Source organism: Haliotis asinina, chromosome 13 (assembly GCF_037392515.1).
Source record: "Haliotis asinina isolate JCU_RB_2024 chromosome 13, JCU_Hal_asi_v2, whole genome shotgun sequence".
Classification (NCBI taxonomy): Eukaryota; Metazoa; Mollusca; class Gastropoda; order Lepetellida; family Haliotidae; genus Haliotis; species Haliotis asinina.
Genome location: NC_090292.1, coordinates 54,736,352 through 54,749,666, shown reverse-complemented (window position 1 = coordinate 54,749,666; position 13,315 = coordinate 54,736,352). Strand labels below are relative to the sequence as shown.

The 13,315-nt window shown below is 37.7% G+C and overlaps 1 protein-coding gene across 1 annotated transcript; it reads left to right on the top strand.

The window, feature by feature from the left end:
- The first annotated feature begins 167 nt into the window (after positions 1-167).
- On the top strand, positions 168-11,184 carry LOC137259830 (centrin-3). Its single transcript, XM_067797450.1, has 6 exons — positions 168-580; positions 5,008-5,143; positions 5,518-5,632; positions 7,020-7,134; positions 7,837-7,913; positions 8,440-11,184. Exons 1-6 carry the CDS (start codon positions 564-566, stop codon positions 8,481-8,483), a joined length of 504 nt encoding a protein of 167 aa, XP_067653551.1. The 5' UTR covers positions 168-563; the 3' UTR covers positions 8,484-11,184.
- The last annotated feature ends 2,131 nt before the right edge of the window (positions 11,185-13,315 follow it).

The following is a 13,315-nucleotide window of genomic DNA, read 5'->3' as shown; positions in this document are numbered from 1 at the left end:
TAAAAAGTTAATTAAAACCGAAAATGTTCAACCAAGACCAGTGTCCTTCTCTTGGCCTGCAAATGTTTACGGCGAAGAGCGCAAACGCTTTGTGGAGGAAAATTCAGTCTAGTAGTAAAAACTGTCTACCGGAAGTACTTTTTCCGCTTTGTCGTAGCATGGGAATCATTTCCATATATTTCAAAGGAGACAAAACGAAATCTGCATAAAAGTAGAAGGACAGAGTATAAATCAATTAGTGCATTATTTTGATCCAATGCCAGAGGCTGTTTTGTCTGGTTTATTTAACACGTTGTAATGAATAATTCACTAAATTTCGTAAATTCGTCACTTTCAGGGGCTTTTCTAAATATACAAATATGTACACTGCTACTGACTTAAAATATACAGATTTGTTATCTAGTTTCCTGAGCAAAGTTACAAAAATCCATGGATAATCGCGATTCACACACAAATCCAACTTTCAGAAATTACCCTGGGTACGGCGATGCGGCTCTAGATGAACTGTTATTTGGCGGCGCGCGAGTATCAACTTGAACTGCAGTTTAGACACATCAGTTAGGATGAGTCTGTCTCTAAGGTAATCACGGGTTTCTGATATTTTGCCTTACAACCCACTGTTATTTCCGTTAATTTTCAAACTAATGTAGCATTTGTCTGCTGTTGGTGAACTGCATGTTGCCAAAGCACGATTCTGTCAAAACTGGAAAATGCAACTTTGTGTGTAATTTGAATTGTGACATGTGCGATCATGTCATCGACTGCTTACATATTATATTTTCATATTTAGTATTTTGTATTGGTTGTGTGTGTGGATGATTGGAGAGTCCATGTAAATCAAGAGACAGGTGAATTGTGTGGTTAGAGTTGATCTTGTTCAATCAAATGTGTTTGATAACATATAATTTGGGAGTCCCAGTTGTTACAGTTAATCAGAAAATTACCCCTATGACTCGAACAGTTCAGACTTCATTAATGTATGACAAATGTATGTAATTTTTATCTTAAATATCATTTACAGTTTTGTTTTTGCTAACCTTGATTGATACAGATATATTCACCTATTTCACATAAAAGTAACATGTGAGTCCTACAAAAATAGAGTTGATGACATCGTATCGGTGATTTTGTAGCCGCTTGCAACATCCGGGTATTTTGTATGTGTTTTCGACGATGAATCCTTTCACCTCCGCTCAGCCAGGGAGTGTTTTGATCATGTGGCTTCCTGTTCAATACATGACCTATCAACAGCAGGCGCCTGATCTTGCTGGATTTCCCTCGGCATTTTTGGTTAAACAGGCAGCTGATTTTGCATCAGAAGTGGTATTAGCGATCTTGAGTAAATAATATTGATGTGTATTTGCACTTTACATAACTTAACTTCTGGATTTGAATTGTCAATAAAACGTCTCATGACAGGAACTGAGCATCCGCCCTACCGAGGAAACTGTTTTCGCACTCCAATCTCGTGCACTTACCCAATATAGCACTAGCAATGCAATTGTTGAAATCACCAGAACGTCGAATTCAGCTCGCTTTGGGATACTACTGCACAGAGATGCCAATCTCTATGATTTTATCGTAGTCGCTACGAATTTTAACTTCAAACTACACCAATATGATTCCACTACAAATCCTACGACATTTGAATAAAATTCATTAAAATTTGGATATATTGACAAAAACATATATTTGCAATGATGAAATACATTTTCGGAGTTCACATACCTTCCATTCATCAAATTTAAGAACATATACAAACAGCAGTGATTGCAAGTAACAAATGTAATTTTAACCAAGTTGATTTTAATACCTTTGTGATTTGACTCGTTTGGTTCTGGCTCAAATAATTTAATCACGTGACCATAATATTAATTTTTCTCTCAGAATCCATCATGATTTTGTTTATTTAGTTGACTACTAATTTTGTTGTCAAACTACTAATTTTGAACGTCGACACTACTATTTGCAACACTTTGGGGTTGGCGTCTCTGACAACTGTTATTGCCACAGTTATCCTAGTCAGAATGTTTTCTAATTAAAAATCAATATCTAGTGCACCTGCAGAATACCGGATACCTACCGCCCATATTGTCACACTCACTTGCTTTGAAAAATGACGTAAGGTATCTGGTTTTCTGTAGTCTTACCCAATATCCATTCAAACCTAAACAGTCAGTGAGTCCCACCTAACATCAAAGGTCCAAGCTGATAACTATGTACACATCATTAGCAGGATGCTGAAGTGTTCTTAAGTGATGTCACTGACATGTGAGAGCTCAAAATGTGTAAAATTCTAAGCAAACTTTAGTGGTAACATCTTTCTTTTGCAAGTGTGATGTTTCACTACAGATTCTTGTACCACTGTCAAGCAGGAATGGCAGCGGTACGAAAATCCGTACAGAACACACACACACACACACAAAAAAAAGAAGTCTATAAACATTGATGATAAAGTTTGTCTGTCCTCTACAAAAAATCTGTAATATTATGCAAGCTTTCCTGTATTCAGACCCAATACATGATCAGATATTATAGATCTAGTGAAGAAATAAATGTTCAAGATGTTTTTTCACTCCGTGAAGTAGCTATAGAAAGAGTTTGTGAAGGTAGTGTTGGAATGACCGTTCATGGATAGTGCATTGTAAAATATTTGTCAACAGTTCATTGATTAGGAAAATGTGCCATTCATGATTGATGTATAAAAATCTGAAGTATTTCTTTCCATACAACCTGATTTTGATTTATTTCGGATAAGTCAAGATTTATTGGATTAATTCATAATAATGATTACATTGTCACAGTTACCTTACACTATCCATTAACTAATCAAATCAAATAAATGATTAAACTGATAATCAAACTTATTGTTGTTTGATACTTTTACCACGCTCAGCTGTGTTCCAGCTCAATGGGGACAGTCTGTAATAATAATCGAGCGTAGGCAATTCAGTGTTTCCATGTTTTCCTTATCAAATGGTCACTACACTTTGATTAATCATTAGTTTACCTGCATGGTTTTACACATCTGGTTGAAACCAGTGAACATAAATGTTACTTATTTTGTTAGAATTGGTCTCCAGCAGCCCAGGGCCCGCTTGCACAGAGCAATCTTAGTTACAATCAATCTTAGGTCCCTACAGCCCTACAATCAAGTTTACAATCACCATACAATTGCGCTAATCCGCTTGCACAAAGACGATCTTAAGACAGCAAGGATTTAAAATCGCGATCTTAACTAAGATCAAACTCTTCAACGTTGAAGGTCGAAATTTCTTATACTCGACTCCTGTCTACAGTTGTCTTCAAGTGCGCATAGCATGCAGCGCAAATAAAACGTGGAACTGGTTAGTGCACGCAACTGTCATTCCTTCCTTAATCGCACCTTGCAGATTTTGCATGAAGAAAACAACAAAACAAAACAAAACAAAAAACAAGCAAGAAAACCCCACAAATCTTTGTAATGATAACGTGGAAGATAACATATATGGTAACTCGTACGTCGTGGGTTATTCTCTAATTTTTCTACATTCTAATATTATTTATGAACTAAGAACGTCATACTGCAACCACAGAAATATCACGTTTTATGATAAAATATTGAAATACAAACAGGTACATTAACAAATTTGGGTTTTGAGTTACTGACCTAGTACTCATGAAAATTAAAAGAAAACATAAATTATAAACAAAATTTCCTTATGATACAACACATAGATGTACTATGATTTGTCAATGGCTGTCAATGAATCTGAGTTTGGCATCTGGTCGGTGTTATTTGGAGTAAAATCCAAAATATATCCCACAAGCATTAGATGTGTAAAGATATGAAAGTGTGACATGGCTGTGGGAGTGTTGTGGAAAATGTATGACAAGGAAATATGAAAACGTTATTATTTCGTGTGTTTTGTATGTGTTGTTAAATACTTATCTACAGTATGTTAATTGCTTTACGCTATTTTGTTGATAAATATTTTTTTTTTTGGTTAAAAAACTTTTTTACGCAAATTTCACATGCCTCAGCAAGTCTATTTTCCTGTTTGAAGAATACTTGTATTATATTTAAAATGCATAGATTAAAACTCTATTTTCTCGTCAGAAAGGAACATAAGTTTGTACGTTATCCAACTGTAGATTATTGACACGTCTATGATCGAAAAGAAATATATCTGGAGATCTGCACTGTCACAATATAACATACATTGTATTGGGGCATGGCAGATTTTACACCAACGGTATAATATGCAAAGGGAGACCACTTCCATCTTATGTAAAACCAAGATTAGCTGTCCTTGAGTTATTGAAAAGGTCATGGCCACTGCTAATCACATGGAGAAACCTTTCGTTGTTTATCAAAAAGGTATGGTGTTCATACTTTTTCCAGCACTGAATCAGGTGAGAAATGTACTTTATGATATTGACTCTATAATGATTTTGTTCACTATCACAAATAACGATATTTCAGACGTTAAATCGATGTTGCATTCTCCGTGTTGTTGAAGTGTCGAGGCGAATCATACAGTTTTATGCAATATAAACGCAATACCCAAACGTAAGGCTAATTATTTGCATGAAACTGACACCAGCTTGAACACCATTTTGCTACTGACTACAATGATCTTAGCTCCTTACAATTGGTTCCGACCAATTGTAAGTTTTGATTGTAACTTACAATGATCTTAGCCTACAATGGCTTTGTGCAAGTGGATGGTGATTGTAACCGAAGCCTAAGATCGCGATCTTAAGTACTTACAATGATTGTAGCTCTAAGATCGTTTTGTGCAAGTCGGTCCAGGTCTCCAGCAGCCCATGCTTATTGTAAGAGGTGACCAGCGGATTGTGTGGTCAGGCTTGCTGACTTTGTTGACAGTTGTCATTGCATTTCAGTTATATTGAATCACTGGGTTGTCTGGCTTTCATGTAGATGGAATATTGCTGAGTGTCTTGTTCAACAACAACCAAACAAAACATACAGTCAAGTTATACCAGTGATGCTGTGTGTTGCAGAGCGGAGTTTGCATTGGACAAGAGCAAGAAGAAAAAGAAGCGAGAACTGGCCGAGGAACAGAAACAGGAGATAAAGGAGGCGTTTGACCTGTTTGACACTGACAAGGACCGAGCTATAGACTACCATGAACTGAAGGTAACTCTACACAACAGGCAACAGTCAGTTTTTAGATCTCAAAACCAAATGCTATTGACATATTATCAAAACAACTTTGACAAAAAGTCATTCACTGTCAATCAAACCAGCGTATCACTAACATTTTTTACGACATATCTTTTCAAGCGTCGATTTCCATCCTAAGCACACCGAGCAGTTACTAGTGAATGATACAGTATATAAATACAATTATTATCATTATGATTAATACACCACAAACTGCAATAGCACACCTGATCCACCAACAATACACTGCATCCACAAATATTAAAAAACTCTCACTGCACCAAGCACTGTTTAACCATGGACACATCCATTCCATTTATTAGCATCACTATATATTGATACTGCAGGTTGCCATGAGAGCGCTTGGCTTCGATGTGAAGAAAGCAGACGTCCTGAAAATATTGAGAGACTATGACCGAGAGGGCACTGGGAAAATAACATTTGACGACTTCAATGAAGTTTGTAAGTTTGTTTTGTGCTTAGTCAAATGTTGGTTTTAATGTAAATAATGGACAGTCCAGTGATCAACAGCATGAGTATTGATCTTCACAACTGGGATACTACGATACTGTGCAAACTAAGCCAACTCAGCAAGCCTGATCACTTTTAGGATGTTAGCTGGTGTGCAAACATTTACGAAATACAAAGAATGAATTATTAAGAAATATTTCTGTTTATTATAAGTACTGTTCTGTTTGTTGAAGCTTTAAGACAAGACAAATGAAGACATTTGCCTTTGGCAATCACTCTTGAAATGGGTGTTTAGTATGTGATAGTATTTCACAGATGGTTTGTTACATTTCATGAAATGACCCATCATGTATATAATTAACACTGATCAAAATGTTCATTGTTACAATATTTCAAGAAATGACGTACCACCTGTGAGTATGATGAGATCATTTCAAACCATCATATTTCTATAAGGAGCTGCAATACTCAGCATTTCAACTGAGGGTTTCCTTGATGTTGGTGAAAGGCTGTTATCCTTTCCTGGATTTTATGTTGGATTACAAATTACCTTCTGTGTTTATTGACTGCCCACATGGTGTAGTGGTTAGAGCGCCAGTCTGGAGAGGGAAAGCTTGTGGGTTTGATTCTCAGCCCCGTCATACCAAAATACGTTGAAACATGGTACTTGTTGGTCCCTGTCTAGAGCTTGGAATTAATGAGCACAGCAAGGACTGGTCGGCTGAGAGTAGGTATAATGTGTCTGATTGGGATATTCAGGTTTACTGCCGTTTGGTATCTCAGTGTGCTGCCACTGTAAATCCAGATTAGCTGCTTGCATGAGCAGCTTCAGTTACGCATTCATGTCATCAAAGGAGCAAAGTATTCTAAAGTACAACGTTGAACCCCATACTTGATCATCTTTAAGACATGTTATAGTTGGGGATTACACTTTCTCAGTAAAGTAACGATTGTAGTTACTTTGTTGTGTTGACTCAGTCAGACCAAATCGCCAACACTCAAAGTCAGCTGTCTGACCCACTCTCTCCGAGTCAGACCACATTGCCAGCACACAGTCAGCTGTCTAACCCACACTCTCCGAGTCAGACCACATTGCCAGCACACAAAGTCAGCTGTGTAACCCACTCTCTCCGAGTCAGACCAAATTGCCAACACACAAAGTCAGCTGTCTAACCCACTCTCTCCGAGTCAGACCAAATCGCCAACACACAAAGTCAGCTGTCGAACCCACTCAGTCTCCACTTCCTCAAAAATGGAAGTCAAACAACTGTTAGTCTAGATCTACTTTGTCCATTTGACAAGTGACATTGGCAGTGATCATTTTGTGTATGTTATCATCTCAAGTTATCTTCTCGTGTTATCTCTTCGTATGTGACAGTGACAGACATGATGTTGGAGCGAGACCCCCAGGAGGAGATACTGAAAGCCTTCAAGTTGTTTGATGATGACACGTCTGGCAAGATCAGCCTCCGAAACCTCCGACGAGTGGCAAGGTGAGTGATGATCAACAGCAGGTGTTCGCTATACATAACATACAGTAGAAACTCAGTAACCAGTCAACCGGGCAACGAACATCATCTATGTTTCATGGGTTAATCTTCTTTAATCTTCTTAACACAAGATTTATCCATAAAATATCTTGGTATCTGTATCAACTTCTAAATTCAACTGAAAAACATCTTTGTTGTCTGTGTGAATCTACTACAGTTGTGGGGATGAATACACAGTGCCATTAGGAAAGTGGTCAAACTGGACATATGTTACAGTAGGGGGTAGATTGCCTGTTTCTTGCTTCATGATCATCAAGTTTCATTGAAGAACCAGTCGTTCTGAACAGCAGAAATATATGATCAAAGTTTCCCTGAAAACCTTTTACTACTGTTACACTGAAGTAAAATCACAAGACAACTGTTGTTTCAGTTTGTAATCACATCTTCTGTAACCTGTGTTGTTACATGTCCGTGTAACCTGTGTTGTTGCATGCCTGTGTAACTTGTTTTGTTACATGCTTGTGTAACCTGTATTGTTACATGCTTGTGTAATGTGTTACATGCTTGTGTAACCTGTATTGTTACATGCTTGTGTAACGTGTGTTGTTGTTACATGTCTGTCTAACATATGTTGTTGTTACATGTCTGTGTAACGTGGGTTGTTAGTAATGTTACATGTCCATGTAACGTGTGTTTTTGTTACAGGGAGCTTGGGGAGAACATGACAGATGAGGAGCTGAGAGCAATGATAGATGAGTTTGACCGCAATGGAGATGGAGAGAGTAAGTAGTCTCCCCTTACTGACACAGGATCAATGGGTTGCGTTGCAGTATAGTCTGTACATCCTGTGAGAAGAAAACATTCTAGTTTCCAGGACAATTGGTGAAAATATTATCAAGTTCCCTCCAAAGTCTGCCAACCTTAAAGAACTTATATGGAATATCAACTAATTGTGAAAGATCAAGCTTATTGTTTCTATTCCATTAAAAATGCATACCCTCACTGACAACATTTTGCACAAAGGCAGTTTATGTACAATGTTAGCATATTTTCTCACTGTTGGTAGTTAGATTTATGTCCTGGTTATACTACCTTTGACATGCACTGGGAATCAGTTTTGTTTTTCGTGGAAAGACAAAAGTTTCACAATGAAAAGTCCAGTTGTATATATACAGAAAAAACAATCTTTTGCCAGGTATTCTATCTAAATCAAAGATCTTGTATCGTGGAGGATTGCTCAGCACCTTACATGATATTTGTTCTGAATCTGCCATTGGTCCATGCATTCATACATGTTTGTGTTTGCAGTTGATGAGGAGGAATTCATCGCCATCATGACGGGGGACACATAGATACAAGGCTGGCTGTTAATGATTCATGGATGACTGACAACTAGGGACACATGTGACATCAATCACCAGGGGAGACTACCAAAGACACAGTTGACATGAATGGGAATATGTCAACCATTGAAACATTCACTGGTTCGTTTAAAAGCCGTGGGGCAAAATGTGCTGTATCAGCATATTACATCAGTCACATGACCTGGGGACAACGGAAAAGTATTTGACAAATGGATGTGAATGTTTCTCTGTTGCTGGTACTCCAAATCAGCCGTGCAGTCATTTGTATTCTATTTTGAACCTGTCCAGGTCGACTGTACGTATGTATTGACAGTGACGTCAAGAACTTTCCTTGTCACATGTCAGGGCTCCAGATAAGGGACAAATATGCACTATATGGTAGGAAATAATTTAGAAAATGTAGCAGATACACACCACAGCAATGGTGTACTGTCTTAGAATCATGTACGGATGTATTTGTCTCTAAAAGTATTTTTGTTTATGGACATGTTTACACAAGAGTAGCATGATTGTGGTCCATATATGAAACTAAACACAATATTACTGGTACTGCATTAAATTCCATTCAGTACTCTAAGCTGTACTGAAACAGTAAGGAGTACGTACTCCTGATGTTGACAAATTATCTGGAGCCCAGCTCATCATACATCATATTCACCACTTCTGTTGACCGATCATGTTGGATGTACTCTGAACTACACCTGTTGCTTTGGGAACTTGTAGAAACTATCCATTATTATCATGATCACTCAGTAGTAAACAGGAACTCCTGTTCACTCATATCCATCCTCATCACTCAGTAGTAAACAGGAACTCCTGTTTACTCATATCCATCCTCATCCCTGATTCCTGAGAGCTGTATTTTTGGGTCTGACCTTTGTGAGGTTGTTTGTATTGGGCAGGGATGAGAATTTTTGGTCGATGCCTGGAGTTCCTCAGATGTGATTGCAGTGAGGCTGTTAGATCTGTCATGGGGACCTTTGGCCCCCAACACACCTGACTCGTTTTCCTTCTTTCCTTTCCTTCCTATTGTTTTTTTTTTTCAATCATATCCATCCTCATCCCTGATTGGTCGATGTGATTCCATGTGAGTGTAGAAATGCTGCTGTTGTCCTTCTTGTAGATTCATCCCAAACTGAATCCCCACCCAGGACCTTCTGTCTCTCAGTCAGTTTGTTATATTCTCATCAATCTCATAAAGCCACCAACAGCTTTGAACAAATAATTTTCAGAAACTCTTCACATGAGTGTTACTGTTTATTTGTACAGTATGGAAACATAGAGGCAGTTTTTGACCTTTAGTAAGGCCATATTGTGTGGACTGCTCTATACCACAGCATGCCAGTATATATCTGAGTATAAACAGATTCTTAACTTAATACTTGAATTGCTGCAAGGTAAGATATGTTTGTGGGGTAAGGTCAAGGGTTAGGTTGCATGAATCGTATTTAGGAATATTTCCCTGTGCTTTGAAGTCACTCTCTCACTCCGTCCTTCATGCTGATTACGTATGTCATATATAGAGTTGTTTGTTTATACCAGTCTTGTTGTACGCACTGTTTCCTTGTTGAGTAGTGAGATTTATTTACCTGACATTGTCTTGTTTAAGTGTTGTCAACAGACACAATCAACCCAGTACGCTTCCTGTAAATGAATGAAATTTGATAGTTACCATAACTACCACAGGGTGTCCTGTGCTTTCAGAATATCGACCACTAATTCACTAGTGGAAGAACATGGTTGGTGACAATCATTCTGATTACTGTGTGGAGGGGTCAAGGTTAGAAGACACTGGAAACTGCAGGGAGTGATAAGTCCACTCACTCACTCACTCATTTATTCACACCAGGATATGTCTGCCCGGCTCAGTATAACAGGATCATTTCTATATCATTCATATGTTATTTTATTTTGGCAGAATTAGTATACGGAACATGAAATTTTTAATTAAGTCCTTTACAGGCATTGGGTGTAGCTACTTTTAAGCAAGCAGATTCACCTTGTAGGAGGATGGATTTATTGTGTTTAGTTTTAAGCCTCTCTTAGCAATATTAGAGCCATATGGTGGCAGTGTTTAAATAATCAAATCTGGACCAGACAGTCCAGTGATGAAAAGTATGGGCATCAATGAGGGGTTACTGAAGATCAGTACTAACCCAGATCTTATTGCAGGTGTAAGTAAGAATGTATTTTGTGATGCCAAGTAGAAGTGTATGTAGGTGTGTGTATCTGTCATATATTTACAATAGAACATGCTATCTCAAGCACAGACTGTATCAGTGGTGTATACTGAACCTCCGTAGTGTGGCCATCATCAATCCAGAAACCTGCTTTGTAAGGACGTCTCTGAACAATGGGAACACAACTCCAGAACAGTTGGATAGATCAGGTTCTCCATCATCATATTCACCCTGATAGAATCGTTGGGATCGGGGTGTTCTGTACATGCAGCAAGTTCACTACTAGGCGTACTTTAATATCTTGTTATTCTTGTTTCAAAAGGATTAGGGGTGGCCAAATGGTTAAAGCGTTCACTCATTCACCAAAGGCTTGGGTTCCATTCCCTACATGGGTATGATGTTAAAAGCCCATGTCTTTTCCTTCACCATTATAAAACATGTGTCAATGTATATACTGCAGTGTATTGTAAAATGCACATTATGAACTGTGATAAAAATCATTTTGTATATCTTCTTTCCTGTTGTCTTTCAACTGGTCATTCAGATTTGTATTTGAAATAGATTTGCTACAATCATATTCACGTGTTGAATACAGCTGTTATGTGTGTCGAATGGTTGGATCATTTGATCAACAGTGTGCAGTAGTTGGTTCAAACAGCTGATCAACAATATGTATCGATTGGTTGGATCAGTTGGACCGCAATTTGTATTAGTTGGTGCAGTCAGTTGATCAGCAGTGTCAGAGATGCCAACCGCTCCGATTTTGGAGGAGTTAATCTGATTTCCAAACACAAAATCTACTCTTCGATTTGTCTGTAAAAAAACTCTGATTTTTAGAAAATACAAGTATGTTTATAAATTTAGAATGTTTGAAAGAATTTTAGTAAATAGTCATTTGAGTAAGTTCATTTGAGTTAAGTATTAACTGGTAAAATATGCCCAGAAATTGCACATTTCTAGCAGGCTAAGGTAAGAGTTCCACCCGTAACCTCCACTTGAAATGTACCCTATGTGTTAGGATTATTTTGCGGTTTTAGGGTCATAGGCTTAGGGTAGTGGTTAGTGTTAAGGATTATTTTATAAATAATGTAACACCCTTGGGGTGCACGTTGAAAGACAAATAACACAAGGAGATGATGAAGCAGAGTAGGAGAGTTTGCAATGATGCATGCAAACTTTCTGTTTAATTTTGTTGTAACGGCAACAATGCCAATGCAACTTTGGCTAACAAAGTGATAAAATAAATGATGCCAATAAATATAGTCGGGTCTGATAAGACACTAGTTTGCCTATAGATTGGCTTAATGACAAGGCTCAGTCTCCAAGGAAAATAATGGTTATTATGCTACATATATTTTGACTCAAATTGTATCTTGCAGAAATGATACTCTGTATATAATGTTACCAACTGATTGCAAATTTGACTTAAAATATATACCTAGTGATAGTCAGGATAATAAATGCAAGTTGGTAGGGATGCCAGGTGAAGGTCAGTTCAAATGACTTCTACAATCGGAATCTTAACCTTAGAACAAGTAATGAATGGATGAGGATCGAGTGAATGTGTCAGTTGTGAGTAATTGTAGTTGTCCTTGGGCCTTGACCAGTGATCGTATTTATAGGCATCATCAGGAGGTCATGTGACCTTTCTCAGCCAATCAGAACACAGGTTTGATGGCTTTCCTACACAAAGCACTGCATAGGCAGTATTGTTTCTAACACAAGTAAGTGATCACTAATTGTCCTGTTGTTGTCCTGTTTGTCCGAAATTGATTAGGACACAGTAGAAATAATTAGGACATCAAGACAATTTGTTATAATTAAACGGACAATATCTTTCTGTCAACGTAGCGTCAGCGGCCGCCATCTTGGTTGGTGGTCAGCTCAAATGACAGGTGAAATGTACAAAATATTCAGTTTCTTTATCATTTGGTGTTGTCCTCATGTGATAAAAAGTGTCCGAAAAGATTAAACACAATGGACATCAGTGTTTTGTGGTGACATTTGATATAACAAGAATAAGGGCAACGATATAGTTACACCAAGTGACTAGGACGACATTTTGACAGACGTCAAATGCATGCTACGTCTATTGACAACTTGGTGTCAATGTAACGTAAATGTGCCCTGTTTCCAGGAATTTATGTTGTCCTACGTGTCCTTTAATAATTCGGACACTAACGAGATTGCTAAGATATTTGGTAAAAGCAAAACGGAGAAAACGGACAACAGAATGTCAAACAGTGCCATGAATGATTGTCGGCTAGAAATGTCAAAACATGGAATGACTGTCATGTTTGAGGTACAAATGTAGGAAATACAGGAGATTATATGTTGTCCTCTCTGTCTTAAAACAATGCATTTCTATCACAGATTCCAGGAAAATACCAGATAATGATTATGTGGCTTTTGATATAAAAACGGACATTCAGTTTATAAACCGTCACTCAACCTAACGTAAAACGTTGACAGGTCACCGTAACCTGAGAAATGTCAAATTGATCAAATTCATTATTCACAGCAATCAAGCGTAATTTATATCAGTATCCATCATGGAAAACACTTAAAAACACTTCTGAACAAGGAAGTTATCAGAAAATCGCCATTAACCAGTGTAATAGGTCATTGTTTACATGGGTC

Bases quoted from the DNA above. Each gene is read 5' to 3' on its own strand.
- LOC137259830 (XM_067797450.1), top strand. The intron at 5,144-5,517 runs GTAACTCTACAC...TTGATACTGCAG, and splicing joins TAGACTACCATGAACTGAAG to GTTGCCATGAGAGCGCTTGG. The intron at 7,914-8,439 runs GTAAGTAGTCTC...TTGTGTTTGCAG, and splicing joins CCGCAATGGAGATGGAGAGA to TTGATGAGGAGGAATTCATC.